Source organism: Epinephelus moara, chromosome 14, assembly GCF_006386435.1.
Source record: "Epinephelus moara isolate mb chromosome 14, YSFRI_EMoa_1.0, whole genome shotgun sequence".
In the NCBI taxonomy this organism is placed as follows: Eukaryota; Metazoa; Chordata; class Actinopteri; order Perciformes; family Serranidae; genus Epinephelus; species Epinephelus moara.
In genome coordinates, this window is record NC_065519.1 from 30,939,815 (window position 1) to 30,960,136 (window position 20,322).

At 41.2% G+C, this 20,322-nt stretch overlaps 3 protein-coding genes across 5 annotated transcripts in view; 1 reads left to right on the forward strand and 2 right to left on the reverse strand.

Moving 5' to 3' along the window:
- The window catches only part of LOC126400681 (butyrophilin-like protein 3), a 101,753-nt gene that overhangs the window by 17,288 nt on the left and 64,143 nt on the right, over nucleotides 1-20,322 (reverse strand). The gene's annotated exons all lie outside the window — the stretch shown is intronic.
- The window catches only part of LOC126400682 (Fc receptor-like B), a 37,118-nt gene that overhangs the window by 7,108 nt on the left and 9,688 nt on the right, over nucleotides 1-20,322 (reverse strand). The window lies entirely within an intron of this gene.
- LOC126400680 (low affinity immunoglobulin gamma Fc region receptor II-like) lies at nucleotides 5,017-11,559 on the forward strand. Of its 2 annotated transcripts, none has more exons than XR_007570992.1 (9): nucleotides 5,017-5,135; nucleotides 5,257-5,292; nucleotides 5,889-6,152; nucleotides 6,232-6,474; nucleotides 6,807-6,998; nucleotides 7,376-7,456; nucleotides 8,417-8,515; nucleotides 10,158-10,326; nucleotides 11,282-11,559. XR_007570992.1 is itself a non-coding variant. In XM_050061579.1 (9 exons), the coding sequence occupies exons 1-9, from the start codon at nucleotides 5,105-5,107 to the stop codon at nucleotides 11,323-11,325; spliced, it is 1,080 nt and encodes a 359-aa protein (XP_049917536.1). In that variant the 5' UTR covers nucleotides 5,017-5,104; the 3' UTR covers nucleotides 11,326-11,559. The 2 variants fall into 2 exon arrangements, 1 of the variants encoding a protein (XP_049917536.1); XM_050061579.1 differs by having other exon boundaries at nucleotides 10,158-10,247.

The window sequence follows — 20,322 nt, forward strand, 5'->3', positions numbered from 1 at the left end:
GTCATCAATTAAGAACCCTAAATATTTAAAAGAAGAGACCAACTCTATTTGTAACCTTTTTTGTGACAATCATTTCTGATTGATTTGATCTTGCTATGTTAGAGGTAGTGAAGAACATGAGTTTTGTTTTCTCTGCGTTTAGAACAAGTTGCAGATGATCAAGTTGTTCCTGTACTCTGTCAAAAGCATGCTGAATCTTTTCAAAAGCCTTTGTTGGGGTGGGAGCTAGGGATGCACCGATCCGATATTAGGATCAGATATCAGTCGCAATATCAACATTATAGCTGGACCGGGTATCTGTAAAAGCAGCCGATCCGTAAGACTGATCCTTCCCCTTTAAATCTTTACGACACGGGCTACGTCACACGGCACGTGTGCCGCATGCCGTGAAAGTTGTGTGCCGCATGTCGCAAGAGTTGCGTGCCGCATGCCGCGAAAGCTGCGTGCCGCATGTCGTGAGAGTTGCATGCCGTGAGAGTTGCGTGCAGCATGTCTCTAGAGTTGCATGCAGCATGCCACAAGAGTTGATTAGAGAGTGGCAAACACAAGCAACATGGAGCGAACGAAAGGGAGCTCAACGGCAGTTTGCATGTCTTGTGTTCATGTGTAAACCCCCCTCTGGCAGTGCAATAGACTGAAACAGCCTACTGAGTCATACAGAAGAGGAGCTGCACATCAGAGGACTGTGCTGCCCTCTGCTGGCTTAAAGAAGAAACATAAAGATGGACAGTGGGATAGATGAGTTTTTAGCTCAGAATGCAGGAAAGGATGTAAGAGAAAAGAAATAACACCATCGTCTTATTTTGTTATAACTGTTATATTCTCTTTTTATAGAAAAAATCTAACTGCAAAAATCAAACAGAATCTTTAAGCTATTATAGCAAGGCTTAACTATACAGACCAGTGAGCAGTGATAACTAACATGTCTTTGGGGTCATCAGGTGGGAACCTCCTTTCACCAGTGTTTCATCTAGCTGGTCCCACGACACCTCCAGGAGGCTAGACAGTGATCTCTAGCGTCCCAGAGACACTCCCCTAATGCCAGGTCTCACTGCTCCCCACACCAACCCAATAACCTCCTTTACCTTACTTACACATGGCTTTCTCAGCCCAAACAGCACTGCCACCTTCAACCAAACCCAGGCTCCGTACATGCGAGCTCCAGGTAGAAACAGGGCTGATACTACCTTTCCTAGCACATTCACCATACTCCAAAGCCTAATTTATGGTCCTACGACATACCTACGTCGTTGCTGTGACGCCATCGTGAACCCTTCGAACTTCTCTGTCACTCCATTTCGTCGCTGTGCAATTCGTCGCCAGAGCGGTAGGGGGCTGCGTTGCTTTCCTGAACGGTTATCGTCGTCTCTAGTTGATTCTTTGTTTAGCTTCCGGCTGAGCATAAATGGGCCTTAATACTGCAACATCTACATCACAACAGAAAATGTTTAACGATGGCGGGGATGGCGCAATCTGGAAATACGGAACCAGAAATGCGTTGCTACCAAGCAAACCAATCACAGCCCTCTCGGTCTGTGCTGGGTCTGCGTTGCCTCGATGTGTAGTTACATTTTTTGGGAGGTGCACGTCAGGCTACGCCGGGGGCTACGGCGAGCCTCCTGCGTAGCCATGTACCCTACGACGTCGGTACGTTGTTGATTTAACGCAGGACCATAAATCAGGCTTAATTCACACACTACATAGCATAACTCCAATAAAAGTTAAAGTTAAAGGAGATAGGTAAACTCACAGGATCAGCAAACATACTCATCTTGCAGCATGGTCTCAAACACTTAATGTCTGTTTATACTCATACACTCATATACACTTGTGTATGATTACTGGTTCTATGTTTGCCCAATTCAGTTTCGGCTGCAACATTTGTATTTCTTTCTAAGAGGATTGCATCCGAATTTACTTGAATCTCAATGCTGATGCATAAGTTATTGCTGCTGTTGCACAGTTGTTTAATCTCAATGCTGATGCATAAGTTATTGCTGCTGTTGCACAGTTGTTTACGTTTGTAACAACTAAAAGATTCATTGCATTAATTTGTTTAATCTTGTTATATTTTGTCTCAGGAAAGAAAGGTGTAGTCACACCCGATGCCTTTAGTATGATCATCTTGTTAAGGTTTGTAGCTTCTTAAATCAACAATGACATCGGATCGGTATCGGGTATCAACAGATACGTAATGCATCAGCATCGGTATCGGTATCGGCACTGAAAAAGTCAGATAGGTGCATCCCTAGTGGGAGCAGAGCAGTAGATGACAGTGTCATCAGCAAAGAAATGAAAAGTTGCATCTTTAATATTTTGTCCAATGCTGTTGATATATATGATAAACAACAAAGGGCCCAGGACTGAACCTTGTGGAACCCCTTTATACACTTGCAAAAAATTTGACTGAGAACTCCCGTGAGAACAGCCTGGGTTCTGTCTGTAAGATAATATTTAAACCATCCAACTGCTTGATTTGAAAAACCAATAGAAATAAGATGCTCAGTTAAGGTGGACTGGTCAACAGTATCAAAAGCTTTTGAGAGATTGAAGAACAAAGAATAACAGCATTGCTTGTTATTAAGAACTTCTATAACATCATTCATAAACTTCTAGGCAGCAGTGGTTGTGCTATGAGTTTTATGAAAACTGGACTGAGATGGTGACAGAATAGAGTTGGTAGCAATATAAACCTTTTCTTGTTCACTGACCAGGGATTCCAGCACTTTTTCCAGAGCAGAAAGTTTCGAGATAGGCCTATAGTTATTTAAAATGGTTGGGACACCCTCTTTTAGAGGGCTAACAAAAGCAGATTTCCACTCCTTGGAGATTTCATTTGATGATAAGGTAATTCAAAATATGACACAATGGGCCAGCTATGATATCAGATGCTAATTTTAAAAAGAGGGGCTCTAAGTTATCTGGTCTAGCTGGCTTTTCAGTATTTAGATCTTTTAGGGCCTTTTTTGCCTCCATTATGTTGAAGGAAATTAAGTTAAAAACCTGTGCATTTTTAATGGCCGTATCAGTAGTCAGTGATACTTTAGTTGATTTTTTTCAGACTTATATAAAAAAACAGAAGAAATAAAATGATTGTTGAAATAATTTAACATTGTTTTGCTGGCAGTTTCTCTGAGAGGTTAATCTGGTTACAGTTAGCAGATAAAGACTTGATGGTCTTCCAAAATTTCTTTGTGTTTTTGAGGGATTCCATGGTTGTGGACAAGAAAAAATTTGCTTTTGCTTTTCGCAGGAGAACGGTGAATTTATTCCTCAATTGTCTAAAATGAATCCAATCAGCTTCATTATAAGATTTGCATGCCCTAGCCCATGCAATATTACATTTATGCAGTACATCTGCATGCCCTAGCCCATGCAATATTACATTTATGCAGTACATCTGCCAGGTCGGGTGTGAACCAGGGATTATTACATCTTTTGATTCAAAATTTATGGAGAGAGGCATGTTTATTTAGCCTGGTGAAACCATCCTGATCTTGCAAACTCATATTCTATTTCGCTCCGCAGATCAGTTTGGCCATGCAATCATTAAGGTGAATTCTGGCACCGGTTTGGGCTTACCGGGCCAATCACAACTGTTTATTATTTTGGGGCAGGTTATTTGAAATCACGTCCAAACTCACTCTTATGTTGACAGGTCGATTGAAAAAAGATTTGTCCTTCCCTCTTTTGTCAAATACTAGAACAGTGTTTCTAATAACACGTTTTACTAACATATTTCTTTGGCAAAGATGGCAACACTCTTTCCCAGACATCATCACAGCTCATCCCCGCTGCACACTGCACTTGCTGGACTGTTTACAGTGGCGTTGTGCTAGTCTATGTCACACGTTTCATGTACTCTGATTGGTTTTCCGTCTTTCCAATTGCGTGAAGAGTTAGGGTTACTCAAGGACACCATATCAGCCCAGGAAGACAACTGAAAGTTAAAGTCTTCCTACTTCAGGCGTGACTTGTCTCTGTGAAGCGTTGAACAGGGCTCATTTTGTCAGACAGTTCACTTTAATAACATATGAACATGTTTATTAGAAATAAGTTGTCAAATCCATGAGATATCTACAGCTATATACAGCTCAGCTTATTGAAGAATATACATGTGTCATTTCATGTTCCTGTTATGTTATTGAGCTGATTGATACGGGCTGGACAAAATATTAGAGACACCTCTCATTGTAACTCAGTGCAGCTCAACAGCAGCACAATCACCATCATCTTCATCATCCTCAGCATCATCATCATCCACATGATGCATTCACTGTCCCACTGTGTAACATATGAACCAGAGTCAACACCGCCCTCTGCTGGACTCACAGTCACACTGCTTCTACTGTTCACCTCCATGTACACCTCTGTCAACCAGCCATCAGGGGTCAGTGCACAGTTACACTCAGACGTCCCCAAACTGTCCTCTGGGTTCAGTCAGGTGTCCTTCATTATTCTTAATATCAGGGTGTATCGTACTTTGACAGTTTCCATCAGTCAGCTGACTATGAAGGTGTAATCAATGGACTGGACAGTGAGGAAGGGTACGACTGCTCCAGCTGCAGGTTTGAATCATATAATAATGTTTGATAGATGATCTGATCACATGATTGGTATGACATCAACATACAAACAGTGTGACTGACATGTTGTTGATTAGACATGAAAGCTTTTAGTTTAATGCTGTTTTTGGACACGAGGTCTGAATCCACCTTTGTGTGGAGTTTACATGTCCTCATGTCTGTGTGGGTGTCCTCTCACTGTCCAAAGACTGGACACTCTGAATGTCCCAGAGGTGTGAGTGTGTGTGTGTCCACCCCACGGCTGTGATAAACTCATGACCTGTCCAGGTGTTTCCCACTCCTCACCCACTGACAGCTGGGTCTGACCTCATTTGTGATGTTTTAAAAGCCGTTAGTTTTATTTTACTCTGTTTGTTCAGACGTGTATGATCCCTGAGATACAGATACACGTTGAACAAAAGGCCTATTTCCTGCCAACACCAACCCACAACAGAGACACACACAGAGGAAGGAGGTGGGCTTTACTCGGTGTGAACAGTTAACATTCATGTGCTGATCTCAGATGAGCGAGACATGAAATGGAGGAATCATCGTTACAGTGGCTGCTGGGTGAGGAAGACTTCATGACACTTGATCAATGCATGGTTGTTTGTCTGCGTACGACAAACAAAGTTTAGATGTCTCGTTACATGTGAAACCTCAAACTAACCTGAGTGTTCTTTGTCCTCAGTTGTGACCTCGCTGCTGAGCTGCACAACAAACCAAGGTCAGTAAACTTCTTCTGTCGCGTCTGAAAAGTTCTTTACTCTCTGACAGACACATGAGTGTTGAGGACAGTGTCAGAGGAGGGACATTAGTGAATACAATGAAACACTGAGTGCAGTTTTGGTGGCTGCAGTCTGCACAGACTGAACAGCCGAAGCTAAAAATGATCATTTAAAAGGTTTAGTTATCCACAAACCTGCATGGCATGATGCTCCGGCTAACAGAGGAGAAAAACTGCTTCTGTTGAAGGTCAGGTTTGAAGCTAGATGACATAATAACAGGAGGATGATGGAGCCGAATGAAAGTATTGATCAGAGATCAATAAACAGGTTACAGGAAATAAATTATTTATGAGAAACACATGTCACCAGATATTCTGCTGTGTGTTTAACACCAACTGTGACAGTGACGTTTAACAACATGCAGAAGGAGTCAGTCTGTCAGCTCACTGCCTGCCCTCAGTGCTGAAACACTGACACAGATCAGCAGTGAACACACGCTGAGACAGTTGGAATATCAGCAATGTGACACAATAAGTCTCATAAAAGATAAAAATGATTGTCTCTTACAGCATCTGTCCTCTCCTCCTCCCTGCAGCCTCTCTGACTGTGAGTCCCAGCAGCTCTCAGATGTTTGAAGGAGAATCTGTCTCTCTGAGCTGTGAGGAGGACGACAGCTCTGCTGGATGGACTCTGAGGAGGAACACAACCAGACAGAAGATGTCTCAGTGCGGAGCTGGATGGGGAAGATCAGCTGGTTCTGTCTGTAACATCAGCTACATCTTCTTATGGCACAGTGGAGTTTACTGGTGTGAGTCCAGAGAGGGAGCAACCAGTAAGAGCATCAACATCAGTGTCACTGGTAAGATCAGACTGTGGAGTCAGTGTTGATGAAGCTGTGTGTAAATGGATGAAATGCTGTAGTTTGTCTCTGTGTTGAGGTGGATCAGTGATCCTGCAGAGTCCTGTCCTCCCTGTGATGGAGGGACATGATGTCACTCTGCACTGTAAAACAAAGACGTCCTCCAACCTCCCAGCTGCTTTCTATAAAGATGGCTCCTTCATCAGGACTGAGCCTGCAGGTCACATGACCATCCGCCATGTAACCAGGTCTGATGAAGGCCTCTACAAGTGTGACATCACAGGTCATGGAGAGTCTCCACCCAGCTGGCTCACTGTCACAGGTCAGGAGGTCAAACTTTATGAATATATTTATAATGTGACAACATGTCTAACTTTGCATTCAGCACAGAAACATGTGTAAAATGTGTCAGCATTCAACCCACGTTTGATACATGTGATGTTTTCGTCTAAAGTGAACTCAGGAATTATTTTCAGATATGATTTGAAACCAGCTGCTATAAAGTGCTGCATTCATGAGCTTTTGTTAAAAATCAAATATTAAACTGCACCAAGCTGAAAACATCTGATTTACACAGAAAAAAATGAGTGAACGTGTTTTCTATTTATTTTTATTTTGGTGTCTTTGATCTTATATTTGTTTTTGTTTTTTTAGGAAGACCCACCACTACACCTTCTCCCACAACCACCCATACCTCTGGTTCCTCCTCTTCCTCACCCAGCTCTACCTCTGGTTCCCCTCCTCCTGAGTACATCCTGTGGGCTGTGGTTTCATCGGTCTGTGTGCTGGTGTTGCTGGTGTTGCTGGTTCTCCTGGTGAGACGATGCAGCCACAGGAAACATAAAGGTCAGACACAACAAACAGTGTTTCACAGGTTAATTTTAACCTTCTGCTGCAGCTCACATTTAAAAATGATAGTTTTAATCAACATTACAACACTGAAATAATTACAAGTCTTCAACTCTAATAACAAACTGATCCCTGAAGTCAAACGTCTACAAAGATTTCCATAAATTACTTTTCTGTTGTTAACATCCTCACCATGATGTCCATTTAGTACATTCTGGAGCTTTTGATTGAATCACATGATCTTCCTCAGCAGATGAAGTCTGAAACTGTAGATGATCAATTTCTATTGTGTTGTAAGCAGTTCCCTATTGTGTCGTCTCAAACGTTGATGATAAAATTGTTCGTAATTTCGGTTTATTTCGGTTCATTTGCAGCTGCTGAAGTTGGAGATGATGACATCAGAGATGACATCAAAATATCACGTAACCTACAACAGCCAATCAGACAGAGCAGAGGTAATGATGGTTTTACTGATTTTAAGGGGACTTTCAGGGACGGTGACTGTGTGTGTGTGTGTGTGTGTGTGTGTGTGTGTGTGTGTGTGTGTGTGTCCTTTTTTGTTCTTATATCCTTGTGAGGACCGTTTTGAGTTGTAGAACTTAACAGGACTTTTTGCAAAGTGAGAACTTTTTTTAAGCAGGATATTTTAGAAAGAGCGTAAATCAATGTTTTCAGTCCATGAAGTTTCAGACTGTCGTGGTGTATTTAAGTTGATCACAGTGTGTGTTGTGCTTTGCATGCTTTGGACCTGCACACATTTCACCGCAGGGCTGTGAACAAACAAATCAGTAATATGAATTAATTATAAATGTGCAGATTTACAGATCTCTTTATACTCTGATCACATTTTATATATCTCAAAATGAAGAAACTGTTGTACTGTTTTACACAAACACTGTTTTTCAGTTTATTCAATGTTAATACTTAAATGCTCTTTTTCATTTCCTTGTTGTGACACATTCAGTCCGTGTTCACGTTTGTGACACCAACACTTTACAATGTTAGTATTTACATCTAAATGTTGACTCACATTTGTATTCCACATGATCAACATGTCGACCTATCTTTAGAAAAGCTCGCAGCTCTGTGGTTAAGTCCTCATCTCATAGGTTGGGTCTGTTTTCAGCCTTTTCCTTAAAAAGGAAAAAATATCAAAACATAAATTGCACTTCGGTTTACCAAGTGACCTTTCACACATCTGTCTTTGAGTTATTTCCTGATATTTGCTGCTTATCAACTACTTCCTTTTCTAATACTATATTAAATACATTATTATTATTGATTTTAGTAGGAGCTCATATAACCTGAATTATTTTTGTTGAATGGTGACTACAGCAGCAGCAGTGCTTATATTAACTGTTCTGGTATCAGTTGCAGAACCTGCAGTAATGTAATCTATGTATTTTATTTCCCAGAGAGCGATCCAGCTGCCGTCTACTCAGCAGTGAGAAGAGCAGACGACGTCAGCTACGGACAAATAGTCTTCAAAGACATCAGATCAAACAGGAAGAGAGGTATGGCTGTTTGTCTTTGTCTCCATGGCTGAATCCAAATGTCCACACTTCACCACACTTGCAGACTTGCAGAATTTGGGGACGCATTCCCGGGAAGTCTGGGAGTGCTGAAGACTCCAAATCCACAACTCATCCAGTCCACAAGGGGCCTCAGGTGGACTTTCTGCAGACTTCCAGAGAGTCCGCTTGGAGTGCAGACTTCAGCAGGTGTCCCTGATTTAATAACCCACAATTCATTGCAATACGGACGAGACGTGTTTTTTTCATCAAACGAAAAAAGGCTATACATGTGATTTATATCTTGTTATCAGCAGGGACAGATGAGTTCAGCACTCTTCATCAACTTATATGACATATATATGAATATGACAGCAGCGATAGTTGAACATTTCCATGGCAACGAGTAAAATAGTCACTTGCAGTCTCTGCCCCCGCAGACTTCACGTGATGACGGTAAATAAGTCACTCTACGTACAGCTGAAGTCTGCGAGGGCTCAGTCTGCAGGTCCAGAGGGTGGACATTTGGATTCAGCCCATCATGGACCAACTGTAGTCTGTGAGAGAAGAAGACAGAAGAGCTCAGCTGGTCACTGTAGCTTTAGTCAAACAACAAGAGAATAATGCATGTGTGGGACTATTTTCAGTGGTGGACTGATACACATCTGGTGCTCTAGTGGCAGTGACGTGTATCTGGGATTGGGTCAAAATAAACTACAGTGACTTTACATGCACAAAATATTCTGGTTTTCACCCTTATTCAAAAAAAGACCATATTCCCACTGAGCGGTTAACATGACTCATGAACATGAATATCCCACTAATACTCTCATGGTGGGAAATCGTGGTTCAAAGTATTCACATGACTATCAGAAAGATTAATGATCATTAAAAATACTTATTAATTAATAATCAAAATAACTATAACCAAAATGACACACCAATAGTAACATTTTTGACACAGTAGAGGTAAACATTTATTCCAAAGAAAGAAAGCTAAATAACACACAGTATATCCTAACAAGTTACTATATTCAAGTGTGAGTGTATAAATGTGTGTGAAAAGGAGAGACAAAAACACGAGGTGAACATACAAAAAACAAAATGGCCACCAACAGAGATAGCTGCATAGAAGCTAAGCCGCAGACCAAAGTTTCCTACGCCTCAAACTGACTTCTAATATTGTTTTTTTCACTGTGCATGTTAAACCACAGCAGCTACTTCCTCCTGTTGATTCCAGTGAGCTGTGGCGTGAGGCTGGTCAGGTTTCTCACGATAGTCTCGTCTGCTTTACCTGACAGTGACGTCTTTTGTACCCTGTGGTTTAATGTGCCAACGCTCTTTTAATCGCAGCGAGCAGCTTTGCGGTGGTCTAGTTTCCTGTTTCTGATAAATACCCTCCAGTTACATTTGGTCTTTCATTGTTCACAGCAGTACCCAAAACCTGCAGCCATTTTAGAGTCCATCACAAATGTGATTATAATTCAACATGACCAATAACCACACAGCAGTAGTGGTAATCGTCTTTATATTACTATCAGTAGCTGGTGCTAATGCTAGCAGTCCTAAGCTAACAGTAACAGTATCAGGTGCAGTACCTGCAGTAATGTACGTTAATATAAGTTGCATGTATTTTATTTTTCAGAGAGCGAATCAGCTGCAGTTTACTCAGCAGTGAGAAGAAAAGAAGACGTCAGTTATGGACAAATAGAGATCAGGCCGAACAGGAGGAGAGGTACAGCTGCTCTTTATTACTGAACTCTACCACAGAGCCAGGCTAGCTGTTTCCCCCTGCTTCCAGTCTTTGTGCTAAGGTAAGCTAACGTCCTGACTCCAGCTCTGAACTGAACACACAAACACAAAAAGCCAGATGCACCTGCTGCACTGCTGTTTACATGATGGATCCAGCAAAGTGGAGCAGTGAGCAGTTTTCTGCTGTGATGTCACTGCAGCAAATATCAAAACTAAAAACTGTAGTTATAAACTTCACAGAGGAAACACAACTAAACTTTTAGCTTCTGGAATAATTGATGCAGTTATGCTGCTCCTCGTGTCTAAATGTGGAGTCGGACAGCAGCTCTGCTCTGATCTCTGCTACGTTCACGTTTTACACAGTATCACTGCAGCAAAGATCAAAACTGAAAAATTAAGTTGTAAACTTGACAGAACTGAACTCTCTCGATGAACTCGATGAAGTTACGCTGCTCCTCATGTGTAAATGTGCACAGAGTATCTCTTGATGTGGAATCGGACAGCAGCTCTGCTGTGATCTCTGCTACGTTCACATTTTACTAAACTTTAGAATTTATTTAAAAATCAATATATTTTTCCATCCACCAAACACATTTTGCTGCAGGTTAACAAGGAGCATGGCATGGCCACTGTGTGTGACCCCTGATGGTCTGTGGGCTTATGGGAAATGGTGTTCTGCTAACAAACAGAAACACTGAATAACCAGTGTTAGAAAGTACCGTCCTTATCCAGACATGAAGCGAGCCAAACAACATGCTGCTGAGAAACACTCAGATATTAGCTGCTAACGTTAGCATGCAGCTGTCTGATAACAAGACTTTAGATTATATTTCACCTCACATTATAAACATTAGACTGATGTTATTTGTGTAGGTTATATTACAGCTCATGATGCGACACTGACTTCCTGTTTACACACAGATTATAGATCATATAGAATAATAATAATATATAAAGTGTTTGTGTCTTTGTCTCCAACAGTTTCTCATGTTGTTTAAACTGTGTGTGTTTTTTCAGAGCCTCCAGCAGAGCCACAGGTCGTCTACTCTTCACTGAGGTAGACCTTCACACTTTCACACCAGTCCAACCAGTGAATCCAGCTGGCCTGTCACTGGTCCCCACAGCCCCTCACACCTCAGGACATTCATGGGCTTTATTTCTTATTTATATATGTGAAAGTTAAATGAGACTGGTGCAGCTACAGAGAGACAAACAGCTTCACTTTACACATTATTGTTTTACTTTTCTTTGGATAAATAACTTGTTAAATACTTATTTGTTTAGGTGGTAGTGTTTCAGTCGGGTGAAGAACACCGACATGTNGTGTGTGTGTGTGTGTGTATGAAGAGGTTTGGTTCTGTAGTCCATGAATTATTGAAACTATCCAGTGTGTAAAGTTTCTTTAAGAAGTTTGAACATCAGAAATCATCAGGTCCTGTTTTTCATGTGAGACTCAAACAAGCAGCAACATCACAAAGTGATCACCTGCATCAGGTCGCCACATTTAAAGGTCAGGTTCAGGTGTGAGAGAAGCAGCATCGGGCACTGAGTGCACATCAGACATTAAAGACATCCCATAATAGCATGTGTACATGTATCTGTTAGTGTCAGTGTGTCAGTGTGAGGAGTTAGTCAGAGTCCAGCTTCAGACCTGAATCTGTCAGCTGACTGGACGTGTGTTGATGATGATGATGATGATGATGATGATGATGATGAAGCTGTGAGCGACTGCAGAGACGTCAGCTGACAGGAAACGGACTGCAGCTGCTTCTCTTTGACATTTTCACTGCACACACACATCTGCTGCTGTCACACATTTATTGACTGATCAGCTTTTTCAAACACACACTGAACTCATATGTGTCGCTCTGCAGCCTGCAGGACTTCTCTCATCTTAATGTTCTGCCCCCTGCTGGTGTTGAGTCGTACTGCAGCTCCACTGTCTCAGTCACTCACTGATCAATCAATCAATCTCAGCTGATCAGTTGTGTCCATGTGCTGTGTGACCTGCCGTCTCCATGGTGATGACCTCCTCAACATGTGAACCAACAGAGATCACAGAGAGCGTGTTGTTGTTCTCACCTGTGTGATGTCACTGTGAGCCTGCTACACCTGAACAGGAGGATCATCCAGCAGGAGCATGTCAGCCTCAATCAGCACACACACACCTGTTGGTGACGTCACATTGCAGCTGTGTTTGATCAGTGACTGACAGGGGGCGTGTCTACCAGCTGAAAACACCAGACAGCCCGCTGGGAGGCTCTGGAGGCGTCTGGTTGCTATGATACAGAATATGTGCAGGAGTAGACATGTCGTCACCAGGTGGAGCTCATGCTCTGGATGAGGTGAAGCTGAAGCACAGAGGGAGAGAGGACGGAGCCGCCGGTGTGTGTGTGTGTGTGTGTGTGTGTGTTCATGACAGGAAACATCAGACATGTTCAGTGTGTTAACTGTTGTTGTTGTTGTTCAATGACTGATTAATGAAGGCAGGTGTTTCCTTTTCTCTCCTGAACATTAAACACATTCACACACAATCACGTGCTGAGACTGTCAGTGATGTCAGAGACAGACAGCAGGTGGCAGCACAGCAGAAATTAATTCAGTGTCTGTCTCTGCTCACAGCAGGCAGAATCTGGCAGAGAGTTGGAGGGAGACGGTGTGACAAGCTTAGTTGTTGTTCAGCTTAATGGTGGGTTGTTGCCTAAATTCGTCTGGCCTAATCAAGATGTTTTAATGGTTTAATTTCACAGCAGTGACAAACAATGCTGAGGCTCAGTGCAAACACTATTATTCTGCAGGACGCTCAATGTGCATACAACTGCCACAAGAGGGAAGAGCAGGGGCTCGACTCAGATGCAGTTGTTTGCCAGATGATTGTTGAGTGATGCAGTGGGCCAAATTTAAAATCTAAAATCTGAAAATATTAAAAGAAATATAAAAAACATGTTTTGCAAGAAGGACAGGTGACTGAGCTCCACCTGGGGTCAATCTGTGTACATGCCTCCTGCTGCTGCTGTTGTTACTAATCTCTTCCTGCTGCAGAACAACTCGAAGGGAAAACTCCTGGACTAAAATGTTGTCTCTGAGAGAGAAGCTGAGGTCATTTTCTACTGACTGACACTAAAGAGGAAGTAAATCACAGACTAAGATGCATTACTGAACTACTGGGTGGCAGTAGCTCAGTCCATAGGGACAAAATATGGAGCATGGACTGGAAGCTGGAAAGGTGCCAGTTCACCTCCTGGGCACTACCGAGGTGCCCTTGAGCAAGGCACCGAACCCCCCAGCCGCTCTGAGCGCCTGTCATGGGCAGCCCCACTCTGACATCTCTCCACCTAGTGCATGTATAGGTCCTGTTTGTGCGTGTGTGTTTGGACCTGTGTGTAATTGACAACAGAGTGAAAAAAATGAATTTCCCCTCGGGAAATAATAAAGTATAAAAGAAAAAAGAAGAAAAAGAAAAAAGCACTACGTCAGTACAACACCTCAAACTGACATTTTTTTCCCATCAACAACTAACTCGTGTGGTTGGGTTTAGGCAACAACAGAACAGGGTTTGGCTTTACAATCGTACGGGACTCCAGCACTGCTCTCTCGGGTGAAAGTCAGTGTTTGTCAAACTTAACAGTTCAAACATTTGATCTGAATGTCAAACACCTTTTGACACGTTCAGGATCGTCTGTGTAAAGTTGGACTGTGTTTCAACCACAAAACAAACATCATGATCAAGAGATAAATCTCAGTGTGACACACAAGTTACAGCAAGAAACACACACAGAGCTTCACACACACATTTAACCATCATGTACATACAACTAAATGCACATCAACAAACAAACAAACAATGTATCTGTCAGCAAGTCAAAGTGTGTGTGTGAAGAACAGAAATGTTTGAGGAATAAAGACTGAATGTTGAAACTAAACTGTCAAACTGCTCTGTGTGTTTAACTGCTCAGTAAAGATGCTGCTGCTGTTGTTACTGATCTCTTCCTGCTTCATGAGTCTGTGTCTCACTTTGTCTTCAACCTGCCGAACAACACGCAGGGAAAACTCCTGGAATACAATGTCCTCACAGAGAGATGACTGAGGAAACTTCTCCGGCCTCTTTGTTTCGAATAACTTGGCTCACAGCCAGCGAGACACTATCAAGTCTCTTGCTAAAAGCAAACAACTGTTTGGTCGGTCAGTCCACTTTGAGGTTACAATGAAATATTTTCCTTGATTTGAAATTCAAAGCAGTTTCATCATCAAGTTACTGCTGCTGCACAGAGTGAAGGGATCAGTTTAAACTGAGTCACTGTGTGTTTGTGCCATATGAGCCTCAAAGAACCCAAAGCTTAAAACATTCCTATTTCACACTGCTCTGCCTATTATTTGCTTCTAATTTAATTAACTTGTGCATCTAAATATGAGAGTTTAACATACTTTTTTATCTAATTATTTGTATTTACATTTGACTTAAAGTGCACAAGCTTATTTTTTAAAGTTTGTATCTCTTGTATGGCCTGCTTGTACTTTGCAGCTTTAAACTGTAGTTTTGCTTTTTTTTAATTACCTTATAAAGTCCAGTGATCTGTCCTGGCACACTGGAAATTTCTCTGAGGAAGACTATGACAAACATTTCCATGACAAAAACAGGACAATGACGAGCTAAAAAAAGGTCTTAGTAATAAAAACTGAGATGAAATCTATGTTTGTGTATGTGATGAAACTGTTCGTGGTGGACTATCAGATGAGCAACAGGCTGGTAAACTCCAATAAATAGTCTGCACCAGGATGTTTGGGTTGGTGCGAGTTGTGAGCTGTAACTCAGCAGTAAATAATTTGGTGCGAGTTGTGAGCTGTAACTCAGCAGTAAATAATCAGCAGTGTGTGTCTGACTGTGGATGGTGGAGCTGCTGAATGGATTTGTGGAGTTTGTTAGTTGCAGCGGTGGCTGTTAGCAGCTAGCTCCGCTCACAGACTTCACAGCTTCACCACGGAGGTGATGGCACAGAGCGGATTCAGTGAGGTGACCCAGGCCATCAGGAAGAGGGAGATAAAATTCTCCTTGCCCTTCCAGGCCAAGCTTCATGTTCACTACAAAGAGGATAAAACTGATCCTGTCAATGTTGGCAATGGAGCACAAACCCTGAGGTGGTATTTAGACTTTGTGCTCACAGGAGGAGGACAGACAGACTCCCCATCAACCTCTCACATGAAGAAAGTTTCAGTTTGTGTCTTTGTATCTTTGTCAGTCTGAAGCAGTGTTAATGTCACCGATGACAGAAACATTTCATCAATGACCTTTTTTCCATGATGAAAACAAGATTAGGATCTAAAAATAGATCTTAATAACAAAGGCAAAGACAAACTATGTTCCATTTTTGTTGACGAGATGTGATGAAAATCTTGGTGGTGGACTGTTGGACACTAAAATCTGAGATCAGTGGTTCTTGTAATTTCTGTAACACTTCAGTTAAACATCCAGTCCCTTTTACTGGCCTGGGGTGGCTACACATCTTGACATATAAACACATCTCAATTTAATCAAATAATAGCCAGGGATATTAATTGAAGTTTTACAGTATCTTCAGATGCCTGATGAGCGACAGGCTGGTAAACTCCAGTAAATAGTCTGCACCAGGATGTTTGGGTTGGTGCGAGTTGTGAGCTGTAATTCAGCAGTAAATAATCAGCCGTGTGTGTCTGACTGTGGATGGTGGAGCTGCTGAATGGATTTGTGGAGTTTGTTAGTTGCAGCGGTGGCTGTTAGCAGCTAGCTCCGCTCGCAGCCTTCACAGCTTCACCCCGCAGGACTCCACTCAGTCCGGACTGGAGAAGGTTTGTGGGTTGATGGTGTTTGACAGGCAGGTAGGAGGCTCAGTTATCTGTGAGTGTAGCTGTGCTGTAAGTAAACAGTCTGAACTCAGATCAGTTTTCTCTGACAGAGATGAAAGTTTAGTTTGAATCACCAACTCTGTGAGAGGACACCAGTTTAAACCTCCAGACTAACATGTTGCACATGAAGAAAGAAGTTATGTTTCTGCTTCTTAAAGGGGAACTTCGGTATTTTTCAACCTGGGCCCTATTTCCCCATGTGTATGTGTGTGTATGATTCATGGGTACAACTCGTTCTAAAATTGGATCAGTATTGAGGGAGGTGGATGCAACCGGCAGCCGTGAAATGAGCTAAAATGGTAACGGGGGCAAATGCGTCCCGTATAAGTTTGCGCATTAAAAGTGCTTTTTTTCACCACTGACCGGTTCAGATCGGCAGTGCTATGAGTGCTATGAGTGGAGGCCAGTTTATTTGAGCACTCCAAAAACTCTGGTAACACTCCAGGGGGTAGCACATAAAAGACTCTGTCCTCTGACTCTTCTAGCGTAACACACACACACACTTCATACACACATACTCATTTACAGTACCCAGCGGGGCAGCCCTTCCCTTCTCTGCTCCAACACTAACTGACAGCTGACTCCACTCATAGCACTCATAGCACTCATAGCACTGGCGATCTGAACCGGTCAGTGACAAAAAAAAGCACTTTTAATGCGCGAACTTATATGGGACACATTTGCCCCCATAGCTACCGTTTTAGCTCATTTCGCAGCTGCCGGTTTCATCCGCCTCCCTCAATACTGATCTAATTTTAGAACGAGTTGTACCCATGAATCATACGCACACATACACATGGGGAAATAGGGCCCAGGTTGAAAAATACCGAAATTCCCCTTTAATAGTCACATGGATAAGTCAGAGTTTACAATGAACCTGGGGACAAATCCTAGTTGTCTCACATTAGTTATTTGTTGAGAGCATAAATAGAGAGATGTTGGGCTTTTCAAATGATGATCAGTAAGTGTGTGCTCGTAAATCAGCCCTTAAACCTGTCAAACACTGCTGGAGACATGACACACACATTATGTTATACAACCCGTCACCTTGATTCTGATTTCTGATTCATGAATCAGCCTCACTGGATTAGTTTAAAGAGAAAAACATATTAAAAAAATGTTTTGAATTTTTGTCAACTGAAACTATGCAAGATAAAAATGACTAAAATGTGTCTGGCCTTCTAATCTGAGTCATTATTTTATAGTGTTTTAAACTTTTATTTTAGAGCTAGGGATTGTTTAGCTTTATTGATACTTGTGTTTTTGTAACAGCTGAGGTGGATTATGAGACTTTGGCCCCTGGGCATGGACACATGATATGATTACAGACAAAAAACAGCCAACTGACAGATTTATGTTAATATGTTATTAAAGTGAACTGTCTGACTAAATGAGCCCTGTTCAAGGCTTCACAGTGTAGGAGGACATTAACTTTCTGTCCTTGAGTAACCTGTGATCTGAGTTCCACCCACTCAGACAAAAGCAACTCTACCAACTGGTTTCTGTCAGTTCAGTGCAGACGAAGAGCTCAGAACAAGTGACGGACAGAAGACGCAGCAGCAGATCATCATCCTCTCAGCTCTCATGACTACATTCCTGCTCCTGTTGTTCCCTCTGTGTGCAGCAGCTTCTGGTAAATATCAGCATTTATTGTGAAGAGATTCATGGAGATATTATTTCTGACCTGTGCTGTTACAACTGTTAATGGATTTAAAACACAGAGAAAAGGTTTAAAGTTAATTTCAGGTGTTTTGATGATGAGACTGGATTTTGTGATTTGCACTTAATGTTTAAATTCAGACAATATTTGTTGAATTTATTAAAATGTTATCTTTACAGAAGATGTAACTTACATATTGTTTTACAGCCACATTGTCTGGTTTGAGAGCTACAATATTCACTCAGGACTTTTTGCAACATTATTGGAGTCCATGTTTTGAAACTAATTAAATAAAACTAAAGAAGAGAACTATAAAAAACATTTGCAGCTGTAATATTCAGTATGATTATTATAGCAAGTGATTACATGACTTAGGACTTAGGAGGTAGAAATTTAGAAAAAAAAAATCACATTTTTTTTTATCCCTTTGTCATTAGCCGCAATTTCCCACAAAGAATCAGATAAAAATGCTGCAATTTTTATCGCATTTTTTTACAAAATCGGTCATAAATTCAATGTTTTGGTTTTTTTTACAGTCCCTCCAGATCCTGGAGGGACTGTAAAAATGATTAGTTCATGGAAACAAAACAGACAAGGCTTTTGTAGAAAGCCTGTTTCATTTTTTGTCCATTATTGTATTTATTTTTTTGCCTGTTGTCTTATTTGCACTGTTTCATACACAGAAGAAGAGGTGCATTGCTGTTTTGAATCTGTTGGTCATCAGTCTGCGGGCAGCTGTGGTACAGTGACTTGCTCTTGATCTGTATTTTCATCTTTTGTTTTTATAATACAATGTTAATCATATTTATGTCAGTCTTATGTCTGTAAAAGCTATTTCCTGTGCTCAGTGAAGTTGTAACAGTGCTATATAGTGATCTGTGAGAGATATTGTGTTTGGTGTCAGAGATTCTGACTGTACATTAAACCTGTTGCCTGACTGAATTTGACTGATAATGGCAGGTTAATACACTTTTGAACAACTGGGATGTGGAGCTGAAATAAACTCATACCACAAACCTCACACCTAGCAGTCCCAGGTGAGAAACACAAACATAAAGTTGGCTTTAATATCCAGCTGTGGAATTCATTATTGGGGGACATCCAGTTTTAACTTTGGAATTATCCAGCTTTACTTCTGTCTTCTTACTCTTGTTAACTCAAGTTCACAACTCAACACTATACGCTGTATCTATTGTATCTGTAATGTTGAATTCATAAACATTATTTCTTTCCTTCCCTTCATCAGGTTTGATTGCCCATTGTCATGAAGTTCTCTGACTCATGCTTCTGAACTCGAACATTAGTCTAACATTAACATACCAGCATTCAGCCTCCCAGCTGTGTATGTCTTAGCTTCATTACACATATACTACGTTACCCAGAAACCCTTGTGTGGGAGTCCCAGTAACATATACTGCTCTTGCTCACAGCGACCTCTAGTGACCAATGTAATTAATAATAAAGCTACATCCAAATCACACCACACTCATGAGCAGTGGTGTCTCAGTATTAGAACTTGTGTTTCAGTGTTAACACTTAAGTGTCTCTGTCATGGTTTGTATTGTTTTAATTCAGATTGGTGAGAAGACCATCATCATCATCTGTAAAAAAATAAATAAATAAAAAAAAAGAATATAATCAAAAAGTGATTTCTGAGGGTATCACTTCAATGCAATGCAGGCTGGGAAATATATGCTAACAAATAACTTCTAACTTCTAAATAGCTTAATTTAATGTGTTAAGTGAAGAAGTTCTAAACTTTAAAGAAGTCCAGTGTTTTAATTACACTGAGTTAAAAGGTTATTCAATGTAACTCTTTGGATTTTACAGTGCAGAAGAATAAGTAAATATGGAGTGAAATCTGCATTCAACAAATGAAGAACGAAAACTACTTATTTAGAAGTAGTGTGTTTTTAAGTGTACATGCATTATCAAAGAAGGTCATACGGTATGCTTTAGATCAGTTATTTGTTGACCTTTGAATTAATTGTTCTTAATTAAACTTGATGAGACACAAAACATCATTTATGACTATCTTTAACTGTAACTCTGTGGCTGAAATATGAAATATAATCTGTATGACTCCACATGGCCTGTCTAGGCCTGTTCCTATAACAACACCAAAATGTCGGCGTACCTCGAGTGAGGTGCATGAAAGCAAATTGTAACTTTCCTACCATCTCAGTCTGAATTATTAGGGTGTGTTTTTATTTCCACGTGTTCTGACAAGTGTAGAGAGCTGACTGATAAGAGAATAGACTGCTGACATTTCACATCAAACAGTTATTTTACAGGCTGCTGACCTCAGAACTGATCAGGAGTTCAACACTTCAATGCATGTGTGTGCGTAAACAGACTTTTCAATCAATCAATCAATCAATTTTATTTATAAAGCCCAATATCACAAATCACAATTTGCCTCACAGGGCTTTACAGCATACGACATCCCTCTGTCCTTATGACCCTCGCAGCGGATAAGGAAAAACTCCCCAAAAGAAACCCTTTAAAGGAGAAAAAA